The sequence below is a fragment of the Oncorhynchus mykiss genome, chromosome 25 (genome assembly GCF_013265735.2).
Source record: "Oncorhynchus mykiss isolate Arlee chromosome 25, USDA_OmykA_1.1, whole genome shotgun sequence".
NCBI lineage: Eukaryota > Metazoa > Chordata > Actinopteri > Salmoniformes > Salmonidae > Oncorhynchus > Oncorhynchus mykiss.
Window position 1 is genome coordinate 44,820,328 of NC_048589.1, and position 19,697 is coordinate 44,840,024.

Below are 19,697 nucleotides of genomic sequence, written 5' to 3' on the forward strand. Positions count from 1 at the left end.
ACTGTAAGGTCTACTACACCTGTTGTATTCAGCATTTCACTGTGAGGTCTACTACACCTGTTGTATTCAGCATTTCACTGTGAGGTCTACTACACCTGTTGTATTCAGCATTTCACTGTAAGATCTACTACACCTGTTGTATTCAGCATTTCACTGTAAGGTCTACTACACCTGTTGTATTCAGCATTTCACTGTAAGGTCTACTACACCTGTTGTATTCAGCATTTCACTGTAAGGTCTACTACACCTGTTGTATTCAGCATTTCACTGTAAGGTCTACTACACCTGTTGTATTCAGCATTTCACTGTAAGGTCTACTACACCTGTTGAATTCAGCATTTCACTGTAAGGTCTACTACACCTGTTGTATTCAGCATTTCACTGTAAGGTCTACCTACACCTGTTGTATTCAGCATTTCACTGTAAGGTCTACTACACCTGTTGAATTCAGCATTTCACTGTAAGGTCTACTACACCTGTTGAATTCAGCATTTCACTGTAAGGTCTACTACACCTGTTGTATTCAGCATTTCACTGTGAGGTCTACTACACCTGTTGTATTCAGCATTTCACTGTAAGGTCTACTACACCTGTTGTATTCAGCATTTCACTGTGAGGTCTACTACACCTGTTGTATTCAGCATTTCACTGTAAGGTCTACCTACACCTGTTGTATTCAGCATTTCACTGTAAGGTCTACTACACCTGTTGAATTCAGCATTTCACTGTAAGGTCTACTACACCTGTTGTATTCAGCATTTCACTGTAAGGTCTACTACACCTGTTGTATTCAGCATTTCACTGTAAGGTCTACTACACCTGTTGTATTCAGCATTTCACTGTAAGGTCTACTACACCTGTTGTATTCAGCATTTCACTGTAAGGTCTACTACACCTGTTGTATTCAGCATTTCACTGTGAGGTCTACTACACCTGTTGTATTCAGCATTTCACTGTAAGGTCTACTACACCTGTTGTATTCGGCACATGTGACTCATTTAGATTAGATTTGTTTGAGAACAACTAGTCACGGCCAACAGGTTCATATTATACCGTTTTCTGTGTTGACCCTACGGCAGTGGATCAAGACTCCTGTCTGTCAACAGTGACTTCTGTCAATATCCACACATTTTTAGTCATTTAGCAGTAGTGAGTGATACATCTTTCATACTGATCCCCCGTGGGAATCGAACCCACAACCCTGCAAGTGCCATGCTATACCAACTCAGGGTTGCTGTCCTTGTAGTTATGGTAAGAGACCAGTAATGCCCTTCCTCTCTCTCGCTCTGTAGTTATGGTAAGAGACCAGTGATGCCCTTCCTCTCTCTCGCTCTGTAGTTATGGTAAGAGACCAGTGATGCCCTTCCTCTCTCTCGCTCTGTAGTTATGGTAAGAGACCAGTGATGCCCTTCCTCTCTCTCGCTCTGTAGTTATGGTAAGAGACCAGTGATGCCCTTCCTCTCTCTAGCTCTGTGCCTATAGGAGTTTATGGTGATGACCTCTTTCTCTCCGTCTCTCCTCACTCTCCCTTTTTTTCTCTCTCTGCCTCGCTCTCTCTCTCTCTCTCGCTCTCTCTCTCTCTCTCTGCCTCTTTCTCTCTGCCTCTCTCTCGCTCTCTGCCTCTCTCTTTCTCTTGCTGCCTCTCTCTCTCTGCCTCTCTTTCTGCATCTCTTTCTTTCTCTCTCTGTCTCTCTCTCTCTCTGCCTCTCTCTCTCTACCTCTCTCTCTTTCTCTCTCTTTCTCTCTCTTTCTCTCTCTCTCTCTCTCTCTCTCTGTCTCTCTCTCTCTCTCTCTACCTCTCTCTTTCTCTTTACCTCACTCTTTCTCTCTACCTCTCTCTCTCTCTACCTCTCTCTCTCTCTACCTCTCTCTCTCTCTACCTCTCTCTCTACCTCTCTCTCTCTCTGCCTCTCTCTTTCTCTCTCTTTCTCTACCTCTCTCTCTACCTCTCTCTCTCTACCTCTCTCTCTCTCTACCTCTCTCTCTCTCTACCTCTCTCTCTCCCTGTAGGAGTCTATGGAAACACTTCAGAGGTCTCAGTATGTGTCTGGTCCTGCTGGTGTTCCCAGGATACATGGCATATAAAATCTCCCAGTTCTTCCACATGGACTTCTGGCTCCTCATCCTGGTCTCCAGCTGCATGCTCACCTCTCTGCAGGTAAGACTCACATAACTGTAGGAGTCATCTCTTAACAGGCTCCTTTTCTCTGAAGTAAACCGCGTTTTTCTCAGTATAGAAATTAATGCTAGACTTTTTGTTGTTGTTGGCTGGTCTCCCAGGTGACGGGTACCTTGCTGATCTACTCCCTCTTCATGGTTGAGCTGTCCTGTAGCGACCCTATAGACAGCCTGGATGAGATCATCTATTGGGTCAATGCAGGTAACACAAAATACCTGTCCTGATGTCACCTGTCCTGTACACTCCTGTCCTGTAGTCACCTGTCCTGTACCCTCCTGTCCTGTACCCACCTGTCCTGTACCCTCCTGTCCTGTACCCTCCTGTACTCTCCTGTCCTGTACTCTCCTGTCCTGTACTCTCCTGTCCTGTACTCTCCTGTCCTGTAGTCACCTGTCCTGTACTCTCCTGTCCTGTACCCACCTGTCCTGTACCCACCTGTCCTGTACCCACCTGTCCTGTACCCTCCTGTCCTGTATCCTCCTGTACTCTCCTGTCCTGTACTCTCCTGTCCTGTAGTCACCTGTCCTGTAGTCACCTGTCCTGTACCCTCCTGTACTCTCCTGTCCTGTACTCTCCTGTCCTGTACTCTCCTGTCCTGTAGCCACCTGTCCTGTACTCTCCTGTCCTGCAGTGACCTGTCCTGTAGTCACCTGTCCTGTAGTCACCTGTCCTGTACCCACCTGTCCTGTACCCACCTGTCCTGTACCCTCCTGTCCTGTATCCTCCTGTACTCTCCTGTCCTGTACTCTCCTGTCCTGTAGTCACCTGTCCTGTAGTCACCTGTCCTGTACCCTCCTGTACTCTCCTGTCCTGTACTCTCCTGTCCTGTAGCCACCTGTCCTGTACTCTCCTGTCCTGCAGTGACCTGTCCTGTAGTCACCTGTCCTGTACCCTCCTGTACTTACCTGTCCTGTAGGGACCTGTCCTGTACTCTGACTGAGATGCGGTTGTATGTAAAGGCCTTCTGGGTAAGAGAGTCTGCTAAATGACTCAAATGTGACTCCCAGTCAGCCGCGTGCTGGAGTTCGTTGTGGCTCTCTGCGTGGTGGCCTACGGGACCTGGGAATCTCTGTTTGGGGAGTGGAGCTGGATGGGTGCCTCAGTCATCATCATACACTGCTACTTCAACGTGTGGCTCAGAGCCCAGACCGGCTGGAGGAGCTTCCTGCTTAGACAGGAAGCAGCCAAGAAGATCAACTCCCTCCCCCGGGCCACGGCCAATCAGCTGCAGCAACACAACGACGTTTGTGCCATTTGCTTCCAGGTCAGTCAGTCATAAAACGCTGTATGATGTATCCTACATGTCAACCCTATTCTCTATATGGGCCCTGGTCAAAAGTAGTGCACTTAAAAATGGGATAGGGTGCTATTTGGAACATCAAATCAAATGTACTTATAAAGCCCTTCTTACATCAGCTGATATCTCAAAGTGTTGTACAGAAACCCAGCCTAAAACCCCAAACAGCAAGCAATGCAGGTGTAGAAGCACGTTGGCTAGGAAAAACTCCCTAGAAAGGCCAAACCTAGGATGAAACCTAGAGAGGAACCAGGCTATGAGGGGTGGCCAGTCCTCTTCTGGCTGTGCCGGGTGGAGAGGAACCAGGCTATGAGGGGTGGCCAGTCCTCTTCTGGCTGTGCCGGGTGGAGAGGAACCAGGCTATGAGGGGTGGCCAGTCCTCTTCTGGCTGTGCCGGGTGGAGATTATAAACCTAGAGAGGAACCAGGCTATTAGGGGTGGCCAGTCCTCTTCTGGCTGTGCCGGGTGGAGATTATAAACCTAGAGAGGAACCAGGCTATGAGGGGTGGCCAGTCCTCTTCTGGCTGTGCCGGGTGGAGATTATAACAGAACATGGCCATGATGTTCAAAAAACATCTCTATCCATGTTTGGTCATGGCCATCTGCTTCCGGGGTCAGTCAGGGTCATGGTGACTGACCTCATTGGTCAGAGGATGGTGTCTATACTGGTCAATGGTTTAACCTGTTCTGTGAATATGTTTAGGTTACCGTAATAATAACCCCCAATAAATTCACCATCAACTCAATGAATGATTTCTCCTCCCCATAAAAATAAGATAATTTATAAGCCAGAGATGTATACCAAATAGTTTAACTTGTTACTTTTCTCTTCAGAGCAGGGACCGCTCATTAGATTGACGAGGGTTTTCCGAGCTAAACTGACCAACACGCTCCTCCAATAACACATAAATCTGCTCAAAAAACAATGCCATATTTCTCTCAAGCCGTGGAATATGGGCTTTTTTTTTTTTAGGTGAGCGCTGATGCCTCCCTATGATCAGCCGTGCTCAAGCACAATATTCATCTTGTCCATTCCCAGGGTGCTGTTGGAGAGATGCATCGACGCGACCCTTCACCACCGTTCTTCGGGCAAAATAATAATCTAACGTAAATCATGTAGCAGATCGAGGATATGGTAGAAACAGTAGGTGGTCTTTTCTGTAGCCTTCAGACCTGGAAATAGAATGGGGATGACAATGTAATGAGACGGACACTTTTCACATCATGCCGGTTTCTCCCATCGAATATCCCAACCTAAATGCTGCCCAATCAAATAAACAAAAATGGCCTGACATGCCAACGAACGGGACTGGTCAAAGTGAAACGGACAGTATGGAACGGGCCAATCAGGCTACTCACAACTGCTGTACCAGGAGTTTCATCCCGTGGGCCAAACTGTCACGATCGGTGGTTTCAAGTTTGTATCGCTACATTTTTTTGACAAGCTGATCATAGTGAAAAAAGCTTTTGTAAACACATCGATTCTTATTGTAAATAGGCTCAGGATAACGCCTGATGAAGTTATGTTAAATAGCCAAATTGATTAGTCACAGGAAACAGGACTAATAAAGTCAATGTAATGGCCTGTTTTACAAATGGTGGGCCTGCTACATGGATGGGTCTACCACATGTACGAGTCTACCACATGGATGGGTCTACCACATGTACGGGTCTACCACATGGATGGGTCTACCACATGTACGAGTCTACCACATGGATGGGTCTACCACATGTACGGGTCTACCACATGGATGGGTCTACCACATGTACGAGTCTACCACATGGATGGGTCTACCACATGTACGAGTCTACCACATGGATGGGTCTACCACATGTACGGGTCTACCACATGGATGGGTCTACCACATGTACGAGTCTACCACATGGATGGGTCTACCACATGTACGAGTCTACCACATGGATGGGTCTACCACATGGATGGGTCTACCACATGGATGGGTCTACCACATGGATGGGCCTACCACATGTACGAGTCTACCACATGTACGGGTCTACCACATGTATGGGTCTACCACATGGATGGGTCTACCACATGTACGAGTCTACCACATGGATGGGTCTACCACATGTACGAGTCTACCACATGGATGGGTCTACCACATGGATGGGTCTACCACATGTACGAGTCTACCACATGGATGGGTCTACCACATGTACGAGTCTACCACATGTACGGGTCTACCACATGGATGGGTCTACCACATGGATGGGTCTACCACATGGATGGGCCTACCACATGTACGGGCCTACCACATGTATGTATGGGTCTACCACATGTATGTATGGGTCTACCACATGTATGTATGGGTCTACCACATGTATGTATGGGTCTACCACATGTATGTACGGGTCTACCACATGTACGGGCCTACCACATGTACGGGCCTACCACATGTACGGGTCTACCACATGTACGGGTCTACCACATGGATGGGTCTACCACATGTACGGGCCTACCACATGTACGGGCCTACCACATGTATGTATGGGTCTACCACATGTATGTATGGGTCTACCACATGTATGTATGGGTCTACCACATGTATGTATGGGTCTACCACATGTATGTATGGGTCTACCACATGTATGTATGGGTCTATCACATGGATGGGTTTACCACATGTATGTATGGGTCTACCACATGTATGTATGGGTCTACCACATGTATGTATGGGCCTACCACATGGATGGGCCTACCACATGGATGGGCCTACCACATGTATGGGCCTACCACATGTATGGGTCTACCACATGTATGGGCCTACCACATGGATGGGCCTACCACATGGATGGGCCTACCACATGGATGGGCCTACCACATGTATGGGCCTACCACATGGATGGGCCTACCACATGTATGGGCCTACCACATGTATGGGCCTACCACATGTATGGGCCTACCACATGTATGGGCCTACCACATGTATGGGTCTACCACATGGATGGGCATTCATAAAATTCCATTGCTGGCTGACATGGTAAGGCTACACCCCAGTAAGCACGGGCCGATGTCTTTTGGACGTATTTTTTTGGTCCTGTCCGGACCCTCAGTCTTTTTTTTTTGTGTTTCACCAAAGGTCGGCCTAACACATAGATGGACATTCCTAAAATGTATTTTCAGTCAACACTGTAGGCTGTACCTCAGAAAGCACGGGCCGACGTCTTTTTTGTTGTTGTCCTGTCCAGACTACCCTTGATTTCTAGGTCGACTTCCATGTCTATGTTTGGTTGCGATTTAGTCCGGTCGGGAACCAGCCTTGATTTGGCTCAAACATAGACTTTTATAAATTACGTCATTTCAACTTTCATTCAGAACCAAAAATGAACCTGATTTCCAACGTCCGGAAAATACGTCTGTTCAACTTTCATTCAGAACATAAAATAACATAATTTCAACGTCTGGGAAAATTCCTATTTTAGACGTCTTTTTTTTTGTTGTCGTCTTATCTGGTGCAGCAGAACAGCCAGGACCAGCCCTGGTTCAGAGGGTTGGTTAAAGAGGTTTCTATTAGAGCTTGGAGAGGGTTTTGAGTTTGGTTAGTTCTTGTTCATTTAAGTAATAAACACATCTCTTCCTCTGCAGGAAATGAGCTCAGCCGTGCTGACGTACTGCGGACATTTCTTCCATGGAAACTGCCTGCGTAAGTGGCTCTACGTCCAGGAGACTTGCCCCATGTGCCACCAGGCCGTCCGCCCCACCCTGCCAGCCCCAGCCCATGCGGCAGGAGACTTCCAGGCTGCTCCTCTGCCCTCTAGAGGTACTGGGCCAGGCCGGGTAGAGGAGAGGAGAAGCTCCAGAGATCAGACTCCAGTCAGGGATGCCACACACCAGCCCCCAGCTGACCTGCCGTCCCCAGGCTCCCCAGATCAGCAGGAAGGGACAGAGAGCCTGGGAGAGGGAACCAGTGGTTCAGATAGAGAGGACAGAACGGGACGCCCACTTAGGAAACCTGTCCAGGATCTCCACTTCAGCTCCACTGGGGACTTTGTAGGCTTCGTCAGCCCACGCTCTTCTGGGGGTAGTCCTAGTCCAGGGAAGCAGAACCTGGAGCCTTGGGATGGAGCTCATCCTACCAGCAGGTACAACGGTGAAGGGGTTGACTACACGATCAAAGGACTATTGATGCAATCTGCTCCCAAAGAGCAGAATGGCAGAGTATTGACTAGAATGAATGGGGCTAGAGAGAACTGCCGGACTGAGAACAACCTTGTAGGAGAAAACCAATGTGGACCTATGTCAGGGACAACAACCAGAAAGACCTCAAGGTCTAAGAGTGTGAGCGGGATAGGAGACGTCACCCAACAGATCCGTGAACACAGGGGACGACCACGGTCACACACTCTAGATGGTGGACATGCACAGCAGGATGAAAGCCAATCAGAACTGGACACGCCCTGGGATGTTAAATCTACCCGGCGACAGAGATCTAGGATACGCAGTAGCACCAGAACAGAGGAGGAGGGACTCCGTCACAACAGAACAGAGGAGGAGGGACTCCGTCACAACAGAACAGAGGAGGAGGGACTCCGTCACAACAGAACAGAGGAGGAGGGACTCCGTCACAACAGAACAGAGAAGGGACTCCGTCACAACAGAACCGAGGAGGAGGGACTCCGTCACAACAGAACAAAGGAGGAGGGACTCCGTCACAACAGAACAGAGGAGGAGGGACTCCGTCACAACAGAACAGAGGAGGAGGGAGTCCGTCACAGCAGAACAGAGGAGGAGGGACTCCGTCACAACAGTACCTTAGCGAAGTGGTGAAGTCCACTGAAAATCCCCACAATGCCTTGTTTTTGTGAAACAACGTTGGAAAACTAATGTCCTACCTTTCAGCTGGCAGTCTGATAATACATGTGTTTATTTAGTTATTTAATTCATGGTGTCTGTACTGGATTGGATTTAGGGGCAAACATGTAAAACCCAAGATGAGAAATGATATCTATGAAAGGCACAATTATAGATTAAGGCTGTATGGGTCAATGATGAATAAGATTTTCAAAAGTTTAAAAAAATTAAGCGGAAAAATATTAATTTTGAAACACTTTTGTATGTTCCCTATGCATATTCAGTGTTTGTCGCCCAATTTTTTTAAACATTTTGACTGTTAAAATGTACCTCCTAAAATAAAAATAATAATAATAATAATTCGGGGAGAATAAAAATAAAAATATTAAAATATTCTGACCGTTATTTAAAGTAAAACATGAATATGTTCATGGTGTCAAGGATTCAACATCAAGGAGGGAAACAATTACAGTATAACAAATCTGAACTGGACAATCCCTCATGTTGAATGATTGTCAACTACCACTTCTCTAGACAAATGAAAACCGTATCAAATTTAACAAAAAATATATTTTTCTCTTTTAGACTGAGCGTCTCTGCATTTCTGATACAAAATAATGCTGTTTTTTAACATTAAAAACACTGGTTGAGTCAAATGACTTATTTTACGGTGTCATTACTATCTCTCTCTTTCCCTCTCACTCAAACACAGTGTGTTTTACTCAACAACAACGATGCCTTTAATGCTCTGCTACTATCTCCTAAAACATGACAGATATGGAAGCTCTGCTACTATGTCCTAAAACATGACAGATATGGAAGCTCTGCTACTATCTCCTAAAACATGACAGATATGGAAGCTCTGCTTCTATCTCCTAAGACATGACAGATATGGAAGCTCTAACAGTAGCTAAAGCAAGGGGCTATAGCAGCACACAAGTAGACTACAAATTCATGCTGGAGTGGGCATGCCCTGAGTTAGTGTAGTGAGCGCTACTGAAGCAGGCGAGAAGGCAGACGCTCACAGCCTTTGGGAAACTTCGGCTCCACGCTCATATGCTCTGCTCGGTCACAAGAATGTATTGGCAGGCAAGCTGCAGAAAGACGAGCAGGCTAATTACTATTTCCCATCGTTTATCAGTGCAATTTTTGACGGTCAACTAGCTGAACAGGTTTAAAGAAGGTTTATTTAATGTTTACCTTCGTTAGATTTGAGCTCATCTAGCTCTGGCTAGCATTAGTTGTTGATCTTGTTGATGTGCATATGGGGAAATATAGCCGACCGTTTCATGGTTGTTTGATCAATAGGACCGTAAAGTTCCCAAATGTAAGAGGACTCCTGTGGTGTTTTACGTATTTTCAGAAATCCATTCATGTGTATTTTGGTGAATGTGTTGTTGTGATCTAAAGTCAATGTTGTTACTACTTCCTGTAAACACAGACAGGGTGGGTTGCACCAACATCGATTGACTCTTAAACCGGGTCAAATCAAGGTTGATCTATTAATCTTGTTGCACCAAATTTTAAACCTAGTTTTAAATGAACCCTAGTTAAATTAAATAATTCCTCTTATCTAAATGTAGTTTTCACTTTAAACCTAGATTAATTGTAAACCTGTTGCTCAATTAATTAAAAAAAGTTTAAAATATATATATATATATATATATATATATACAATTAGATTGGAGATTAATTCTAAACTGCCACTTGAGGTAGTTTAATTGATAACATGGCAGCATATAACTACTGTTGAGAGACCAAAGCAAGTTCCTCGGAGAACAACCTGCTGAAACGGGCCTGATAACGGTAACATTGTTGTGAAGTAACGTTAGCATTAACGTTAGTTTTAACGTGCATTATAGGCATGGGTAATTTACCCGTTATTTACGCTTACTAAATATTGGTGGGTCCAATTGTCCGTTGTCATCATTGGGGTTATGGAGAGGGGCAAACATGATGGAGAATCATCTCGCGTATCTATCGAACGCCGTTTGGGTCTTTGCGTGTCAAAAAAAGATAAAGGGTCAAATAATGACGTGCAAACGTTATAAAAGTTACAATAATGACACTCAGCATAATCCCATATTCACGCACCCCATTTTAACTGTTGCAGTCTGTAGCAAGGCTGTTGTGCCGGTTAATTAACGTTACTAGGTTGTTGTGCCGGTGTGACAGTATAACTTTAGACCGTCCCCTCGCCCATACCCGGGCGCGAACCAGGGACCCTCCGCACACATCAACAACAGTCACCCACGAAGCATCTTTACCCATCGCTCCACTAGTGAAACACTATTTAGCGCGCACCACCGCTAACTAAGCTAGCGTTTCACATCCGTTACACTGGTTAATTAACGTTACTAGGCTGTTGTTCCGGTTAATTAACGTTACTAGGCTGTTGAGCCGGTTAATTAACGTTACTAGGCTGTTGTGCCGGTTAATTAACGTTACTAGGCTGTTGTGCCGGTTAATTAACGTCTGTCTGAACTCTTGTTAACGGGTATGCACAGAAACACGAGAGAGAGAGAGAGAGCTCAACATTACATTTAAACTACTCAATCAATGTGAGGAGTGAAGTCTCGGATGGGCGTTGAAGTCTCTAGAGCAGTGAAGTCAAGTATAGTTTCCTAAGTCGCTATGCGCAGGATTGGTGAGAGTCGGTAAGAGATGACTTGTTATATTTCATCACTGAAAATGTCTGTTCACATACATAGGTTGACCCAAACAGTACAAACGTCTTCTGAGCTCGACTCCTAATCTTTGGAAAATTTTGTTCTTCGAGATGTGCATAGAACCTCGTCAGTGACATTGTTTTGAATAGTTCTCCAATCACTGCGTCAGACTGAAGATCGATAAGCTCAAGTTGCAGGTCAGTGGGATCGTTATCCACATTGAAGGTGAAAGGAGAGGAAACCAACAGCATGTCATTCTCCAACACTTTGAAATCCCCAAAACGACGAGAAATCTCACCATTCAAAGAGACACAGCAGCAGTGATGTGTACTTCTCCCATTGGTCGTCTGATAGGGAACAGACTAGTAGTGTCAGAAGGTCGTCTGATAGGGAACAGACTAGTAGTGTCAGAAGGTCGTCTGATAGGGAACAGACTAGTTGTGTCAGAAGGTCGTCTGATAGGGAACAGACTAGTAGTGTCAGAAGGTCGTCTGATAGGGAACAGACTAGTAGTGTCAGAAGGTCGTCTGATAGGGAACAGACTAGTAGTGTCAGAAGGTCGTCTGATAGGGAACAGACTAGTAGTGTCAGAAGGTCGTCTGATAGGGAACAGACTAGTAGTGTCAGAAGGTCGTCTGATAGGGAACAGACTAGTAGTGTCAGAAGGTCGTCTGATAGGGAACAGACTAGTAGTGTCAGAAGGTCATCTGATAGGGAACAGACTAGTAGTGTCAGAAGGTCATCTGATAGGGAACAGACTAGTAATGTCAGAAGGTCATCTGATAGGGAACAGACTAGTAGTGTCAGAAGGTTGTCTGATAGGGAACAGACTAGTAGTGTCAGAAGGTCATCTGATAGGGAACAGACTAGTAGTGTCAGAAGGTCATCTGATAGGGAGCAGACTAGTAGTGTCAGAAGGTCATCTGATAGGGAACAGACTAGTAGTGTCAGAAGGTCGTCTGATAGGGAACAGACTAGTAGTGTCAGAAGGTCATCTGATAGGGAACAGACTAGTAGTGTCAGAAGGTCATCTGATAGGGAACAGACTAGTAATGTCAGAAGGTCATCTGATAGGGAACAGACTAGTAGTGTCAGAAGGTCGTCTGATAGGGAACAGACTAGTAATGTCAGAAGGTCATCTGATAGAAAACAGACTAGTAGTGTCAGAAGGTCGTCTGATAGGGAACAGACTAGTAATGTCAGAAGGTCATCTGATAGAAAACAGACTAGTAGTGTCAGAAGGTCGTCTGATAGGGAACAGACTAGTAGTGTCAGAAGGTCGTCTGATAGGGAACAGACTAGTAGTGTCAGAAGGTCGTCTGATAGGGAACAGACTAGTAATGTCAGAAGGTCATCTGATAGAAAACAGACTAGTAGTGTCAGAAGGTCATCTGATAGGGAACAGACTAGTAGTGTCAGAAGGTCATCTGATAGGGAACAGACTAGTAGTGTCAGAAGGTCACCTGATAGGGAACAGACTAGTAGTGTCAGAAGGTCATCTGATAGGGAACAGACTAGTAGTGTCAGAAGGTCGTCTGATAGGGAACAGACTAGTAGTGTCAGAAGGTCGTCTGATAGGGAACAGACTAGTAGTGTCAGAAGGTCATCTGATAGGGAACAGACTAGTAGTGTCGGAAGGTCATCTGATAGGGAACAGACTAGTAGTGTCAGAAGGTCATCTGATAGGGAACAGACTAGTAGTGTCAGAAGGTCGTCTGATAGGGAACAGACTAGTAGTGTCAGAAGGTCATCTGATAGGGAACAGACTAGTAGTGTCAGAAGGTCATCTGATAGGGAACAGACTAGTAGTGTCAGAAGGTCATCTGATAGGGAACAGACTAGTAGTGTCGGAAGGTCATCTGATAGGGAACAGACTAGTAGTGTCAGAAGGTCATCTGATAGGGAACAGACTAGTAGTGTCGGAAGGTCATCTGATAGGGAACAGACTAGTAGTGTCAGAAGGTCATCTGATAGGGAACAGACTAGTAGTGTCGGAAGGTCATCTGATAGGGAACAGACTAGTAGTGTCGGAAGGTCATCTGATAGGGAACAGACTAGTAATGTCGGAAGGTCATCTGATAGGGAACAGACTAGTAGTGTCGGAAGGTCATCTGATAGGGAACAGACTAGTAGTGTCGGAAGGTCATCTGATAGGGAACAGACTAGTAGTGTCATCTGATAGGGAACAGACTAGTAGTGTCATCTGATAGGGAACAGACTAGTAGTGTCAGAAGGTCATCTGATAGGGAACAGACTAGTAGGGTCAGAAGGTCATCTGATAGGGAACAGACTAGTAGTGTCAGAAGGTCATCTGATAGGGAGCAGACTAGTAGTGTCAGAAGGTCATCTGATAGGGAACAGACTAGTAGTGTCAGAAGGTCATCTGATAGGAAACAGACTAGTAGTGTCAGAAGGTCATCTGATAGGGAACAGACTAGTAGTGTCATCTGATAGGGAACAGACTAGTAGTGTCATCTGATAGGGAACAGACTAGTAGTGTCATCTGATAGGGAACAGACTAGTAGTGTCAGAAGGTCATTTGATAGGGAACAGACTAGTAGTGTCAGAAGGTCATCTGATAGGGAACAGACTAGTAGTGTCAGAAGGTCGTCTGATGGAGAACAGACTAGTAATGTCAGAAGGTCATCTGATAGGGAACAGACTAGTAATGTCAGAAGGTCATCTGATAGGGAACAGACTAGTAGTGTCAGAAGGTCATCTGATAGGGAACAGACTAGTAGTGTCAGAAGGTCGTCTGATAGGGAACAGACTAGTAGTGTCAGAAGGTCGTCTGATGGAGAACAGACTAGTAGTGTCAGAAGGTCATCTGATAGGGAACAGACTAGTAGTGTCAGAAGGTCATCTGATAGGGAACAGACTAGTAGTGTCGGAAGGTCATCTGATAGGGAACAGACTAGTAGTGTCGGAAGGTCGTCTGATAGCGAACAGACTAGTAGTGTCGGAAGGTGGGTGCGATTGTTGGCTTCTACTTGGCGGATCAGGAGGAGTAATTTTCCCTTAAAGGCTTTGACAAGGCTGTACATCTGATGTGTAAAAAGGCCCTTCCTTCCCTTGTAGTTTGGAGCTCAGTTCATTCATGAGGGCCATGATGTCCACGGTGTCGGAGAAATCAACCAACCAACCATTCTTCATCTTGCAGTTGAAGGAAATCCACCTATTCAGGTGCCACACCCTTTTAAGCACCTTCCCCAAACTCAGCCATCTCTCACGTTTGTGTGGTAGGGAAGATCTGCATGACCCGACTCTCTCTTCCGACAGTGAGACAAACTGCCTGTGGTTTTAAGATTTTGCTCTTTATGAAGTTGACCACTTTAGTGCTTGTATCCACAAGATGGCTCATTTTCAGAACACGTTGACAGAGCAACTTCTGAGGAACAATGCAATGCAGGAAAATAATTTTCTGATCTGGGTTCAGCTCAGCTACTTGATCTTGTGTCCTTTTCAAAAGGCCAATGTTTTTTCCTGTCAAGTTTGGGCACCCTTCAGAGGTCACACTGGATAACTTTTCAAAACTCAAAAGTCTCAGCTTTGCCACACACTTATTAACCTCCTCCAATAAATCTTTCCCCGTGGTTGTGCTCTTCATTGACTGCACTGAAGCAAGCTCCTCTGTCATTTCAATGTCTGGGGTTGTGACCTCGTAAGAATATTTGTGAAAAGTCATTGCTGTTTTTGCAACTGAGGAAGCAACTCTTTCGATGCACTTGCCCTCTGCTCAGGAGACATATTCCTATATTTCTCTGCATGCCTCGTCTGGAAGTGTCGGGACAAGTTGTAGTCTTTCAAGACAGCGATGCTCTCTTTGGACACTAAGCACACAGCTTTCCCTGATACCTAAATAAATAAATGTTTCGATGTCCGCTCTTGCTGGAACACCCTACATTCATTATCTACTTTCCTTTTCTTTTACAGAATTTCTAGCTAGCTACTATTTGTAACTGTGGTGTGTGTGTCAACCTGTCAGTCACTGTCTGTCCTTGTGCAGTTTGTAAGGTTCTGTATTTATTGTCTTAGTCAACCTTGTGTTCTGTTTCTTTGTGTTCTGGAACGTTGCCCTGTTTCTTTGTGTTCTGGAACGTAGCCCTGTTTCTTTGTGTTCTGGAACGTTGCCCTGTTTCTTTGTGTTCTGGAACGTAGTCCTGTTTCTTTGTGTTCTGGAACGTTGCCCTGTTTCTTTGTGTTCTGGAACGTTTCCCTGTTTCTTTGTGTTCTGGAACGTAGCCCTGTTTCTTTTTGTTCTGGAACGTAGCCCTGTTTCTTTGTGTTCTGGAACGTAGCCCTGTCAGGTATGTTAGTTACTCACCTGGTCTCATCAGCTCCTTATTTAGTTCAGTTCATTCTGTTTGTGCCTTTGTGAGGTATTGTTCGTTTTGACTCTACTAAGCCTTTTCCTAACTCGTTTGTGAGAACCAGTTATAGCCTTCAGTCCTAGTTGTGACTCATCTGCCTGTTTGTCCACCTGTGTATGACCATTGCCTGCCTGTGACCACGATTCCTGCCTTCTGCCAAGGCGAAATGAACACCTGCCGTGCTCTTCGCGTGAATCTACACCTTTTTCTCCCTGAGTATTCACTACACAGTTGTTATTTATACGTGCTTTCAAAATAAATGTCCCACAATTGGTGGGAGTTACAATCATTTCACAAAGAAGAGTATTCATTGGGTTTTTAATTTGAATAACAAATACGTTTTTCACAACTTCTCTAGCGCAAAAGGCCGTATTGAATCAGGTCGCGGGTCGCATACGGCCCCCAGGCCGACCTTTGCTCAGGCCTGTCTTATGCCATAGTTTGTACATATCAATTGTCAGGAGAACCCATATTTGTTCAAGCAAGTCAGCCATATCAGCTCTGTTTCTTTTAAAGGCAGTAAATGAGGCTGAATTAACTGTTTCGCTGCCAGACAAGTCTCTGCCGATAGCCAGGTGTAGCAGTGGTAAGGTGTTGGGACAGCTTTATGTAGGCCCTAACAGTTTGTGGGCCCACAACACGAAGAGTTACGTGCTAAAATCGCCACTGGGCCCTTACAGTATTCTCCCTGTACAAGTCAGAACCATAGGATAAATAAAGGGGGCATACATAAGCAGACAATGAAAGCTCTTACAATATTTGAATATGTTTCTCTAAAACAGGCTATAGGCTACATGTGCACCACCAAGTCAGAACAGTAAGCTAAATTATGAGGTGGAAAGGGACCAAATTATTAGGGTGAGGCACATGGGCTACTAACAGCTTACTACACAACATACACTTAGTATTACTTTCTTAGCTACAGAATACATATCTCCCTGGCATATTACATCATTTATGCAGCAGCATACAATACATTTTGGGACTCACCTTGTTGTGCTGTGCTCACTTGAACAGGAAGGTGGCACGGCGGTCCTTCTTGTGGGAAAATTTTTTGTCATCAAATTCTGAAGAAAAAAAAAACGATGTTGAATCATGACGACGTCAGTGATCTTCAGGTCGGAGCTCTAGAAAGAGGCCAGAGTTCCCAACTTGGAATCATGACGATGTCAGTGATCTTCAGGTCGGAGCTCTAGAAAGAGGCCAGAGTTCCCGACTTGGAATCATGACGACGTCAGTGGTCGGGGCTCTAGAAAGAGGCCAGAGTTCCCAACTTGGAATCATGACGACGTCAGTGGTCGGGGCTCTAGAAAGAGGCCAGAGTTCCCGACTTGGAATCATGACGTCAGCGATCTTCAGGTCGGAGCTCTAGAAAGAGGCCAGAGTTCCCGACTTGGAATCATGAGGACGTCAGTGATCTTCAGGTCGGAGCTCTAGAAAGAGGCCAGAGTTCCCGACTTGGAATCATGACGACGTCAGTGGTCGGGGCTCTAGAAAGAGGCCAGAGTTCCCAACTTGGAATCATGACGACGTCAGTGATCTTCAGGTCGGAGCTCTAGAAAGAGGCCAGAGTTCCCGACTTGGAATCATGACGACGTCAGTGATCTTCAGGTCGGAGCTCTAGAAAGAGGCCAGAGTTCCCGACTTGGAATCATGACGACGTCAGTGGTCGGGGCTCTAGAAAGAGGCCAGAGTTCCCAACTTGGAATCATGACGACGTCAGTGGTCGGGGCTCTAGAAAGAGGCCAGAGTTCCCAACTTGGAATCATGACGACGTCAGTGATCTTCAGGTCGGAGCTCTAGAAAGAGGCCAGAGTTCCCGACTTGGAATCATGACGACGTCAGTGATCTTCAGGTCGGAGCTCTAGAAAGAGGCCAGAGTTCCCAACTTGGAATCATGACGACGTCAGTGGTCGGGGCTCTAGAAAGAGGCCAGAGTTCCCGACTTGGAATCATGACGTCAGCGATCTTCAGGTCGGAGCTCTAGAAAGAGGCCAGAGTTCCCGACTTGGAATCATGAGGACGTCAGTGATCTTCAGGTCGGAGCTCTAGAAAGAGGCCAGAGTTCCCGACTTGCAATTCCGAGTTGGATGACCGTTCAAAACGTATTTTCCCTGTCGGAGCTCGTTTCCCCCCCCCCCCCCCCCCCCCGAGTTCCCAGATGTCTTGAATTCACTGAAGTCTGAGATTTTCCAGTTGTTTTGAGTGCGGAAGAAGTCATGTTGGATTGAAAGCATGGCCAATGTTAAATGTTTATCCTTTTAAACTTGGAAAAGAGACCCTTAAACCCAGACTTGGACCACACATCCACTCCACTGAATAGCAGGTTAGGGATTGCTTTGCAATGCTTGCAGTTAGAGACTGGGTCCTTCCAAACCACTAATTTCCAACTTGTGTAATGTTTATGTCCAATGGCCGAAGAGCACCGATGTGTTTTATCTATAATTTCTCTTCATTATTTCTCTTCGTATGAGATTGATGGATTGAATAGGATTTGCCAGTAGATTGTCGACTTAATTCACAATGACTTCTAGCTAGCTAGCTAAGATTTTGAAAGTATGATGTTGACATGATCAGTCCAATCAAAGCTACTGTAGATATCTTGTGATTTGTAGATATAATGTGATTTCACATCAAATTACATTGAGCCTCCTTGGATGGGCACTTTTAATGTAACTATGGCAGCATCCAAGGGGCTTGAATTTTCCAGCTCTCCCTGTAGATTTTGCAGCGATGGAGTGTCCCCATGAGTGACAGGACACTGAGCCAATCACGGCGCAACTAGAGAACATTACCAACCCCAACCCCTCTGTAATTTTCCGCCCGCTGCCCCACCACCACAGAAAGCACTGAGCTAGGCTGAAACACCTGCACTTTGGAGCTGCCTTACTCAAAGAAAGCAAAAAGAGAGACCGTAGCTGCGTTCAAATACTCATACTAAACTGCACTATGTGGGACGTAAATTGACTATGTAGTCGGCTTATTGGCCATAGTATGGATATAGTAAGTGTGCCAAAAGTTCCCTAAATACGAAGTATAAAAACAGAGGACACTCTTTCTGTACTTTTAGGGCCCATAATGCAATTCTTCACAAAATGGGCGTGGCTTCACAACGTTTTCAGATTTGAAGAAAATGCCAGGAAAATATGTAGCCGAAATCCGACGAGAACTGATACAAATTCATTGCTTTGTGACAAAATGTTGAGAAAATTGTATAATAAAGTAATGAATTTTCAAATAAGTTACGTTACACGTTTTGTTGGCTGACAATTTGTTAGCTACGCTATCCTTACGATCCGCATAGCATTACATCAGTGTGTTCCGCTATGTTACCTAGTTACCTAACGTTAGCTGGTTACTAATACATCGAACTTGCCAGGCAGTGTATTAACTTTAATACAACTAACACAGATCACTGCACATGTACATAGCTCATCTGTAATTAGCCCATCCAATCTACCTCATCCCCATACTGTTATTTATTTATTTATCTTGCTCCTTTGCACCCCCAGTATCTCAATTTGCACATTCATCTTCTGTACATCCTACCATTCCAGTGTTTAATTGCTATATTGTAATTACTTTGCCACCATGGCCTATTTATTGCCTTTACCTCTCTTATCCTACCTCATTTGCACATGCTGTACATAGACTTGTTCTGTTGTATTATTGACTGTATGTTTGTTTTACTCCATGTGTAACTCTGTGTTGTTGTTTGTGTCGAACTGCTTTGCTTTATCTTGGCCAGGTCGCAGTTGCAAATGCGAACTTGTTCTCAACTGGCCAACCTGGTTAAAGAAAGGTGAAATATATATATATATTGTTTGAAATGCCCAATGTTTATTGACTTGATTATTCATGTCATTCTTAGCTAAGTGGTATAGTTGGTGTGAGTTCTCAATGGACATGGTTAATTCTGGCTATCTACTCCGATTTCAGAGCACTCTCATCTGAGTGTGCCAGAGCGCAGAATGATGAATTTACTAACGCTCAACGCCCGTTGAATACGCCGGCGTCAGTAAAACGATGGCAAAAAAAAAGCGTAATTCAATTGTTGCCAGCAGCACATTTACAGTCACCAACGCTCTGGATAACATGAAGAAGCCTAACCAGCTCTGACAGGGGGAGTAAAATGGTCAGAGTGAGGTGTTGTGTCTGGAAGTCTGCAAGTTAGCCAGTTAGCTTGGATGCTTGACTGCCGTTGTTAGGTCAGAACTCTCAGATAAACCCTACTCCTCGGCCAGAGCGCTCGGAGAGCGAAACGCTTGTTAGGTCAGAACTCTCAGATAAACCCTACTCCTCGGCCAGAGTGCTCCCAGAGCGAAACGCTTGTTAGGTCAGAACTCTCAGATTAACCCTACTCCTCGGCCAG

At 45.4% G+C, this 19,697-nt stretch overlaps 2 protein-coding genes across 5 annotated transcripts in view; both read left to right on the top strand.

Moving 5' to 3' along the window:
* Positions 1-8,937, top strand: part of zmp:0000000662 (RING finger protein 145) — a 47,665-nt gene extending 38,728 nt beyond the window's left edge. For 3 of the 4 annotated variants that reach the window (XM_036963103.1, XM_036963100.1, XM_036963102.1), the window contains 5 exons: positions 2,011-2,158; positions 2,281-2,380; positions 3,187-3,443; positions 7,081-7,983; positions 8,131-8,937. In XM_036963103.1, coding sequence (XP_036818998.1) covers positions 2,011-2,158; positions 2,281-2,380; positions 3,187-3,443; positions 7,081-7,983; positions 8,131-8,262 — 1,540 coding nt within the window. In that variant the 3' untranslated portion in view covers positions 8,263-8,937. The remainder of the gene's footprint in view (positions 1-2,010; positions 2,159-2,280; positions 2,381-3,186; positions 3,444-7,080; positions 7,984-8,130) is intronic. The other variant, XM_036963101.1, reaches the window with a different exon arrangement.
* Positions 1-19,697, top strand: part of LOC110505940 (probable N-acetyltransferase camello) — a 669,337-nt gene that overhangs the window by 587,199 nt on the left and 62,441 nt on the right. The window lies entirely within an intron of this gene.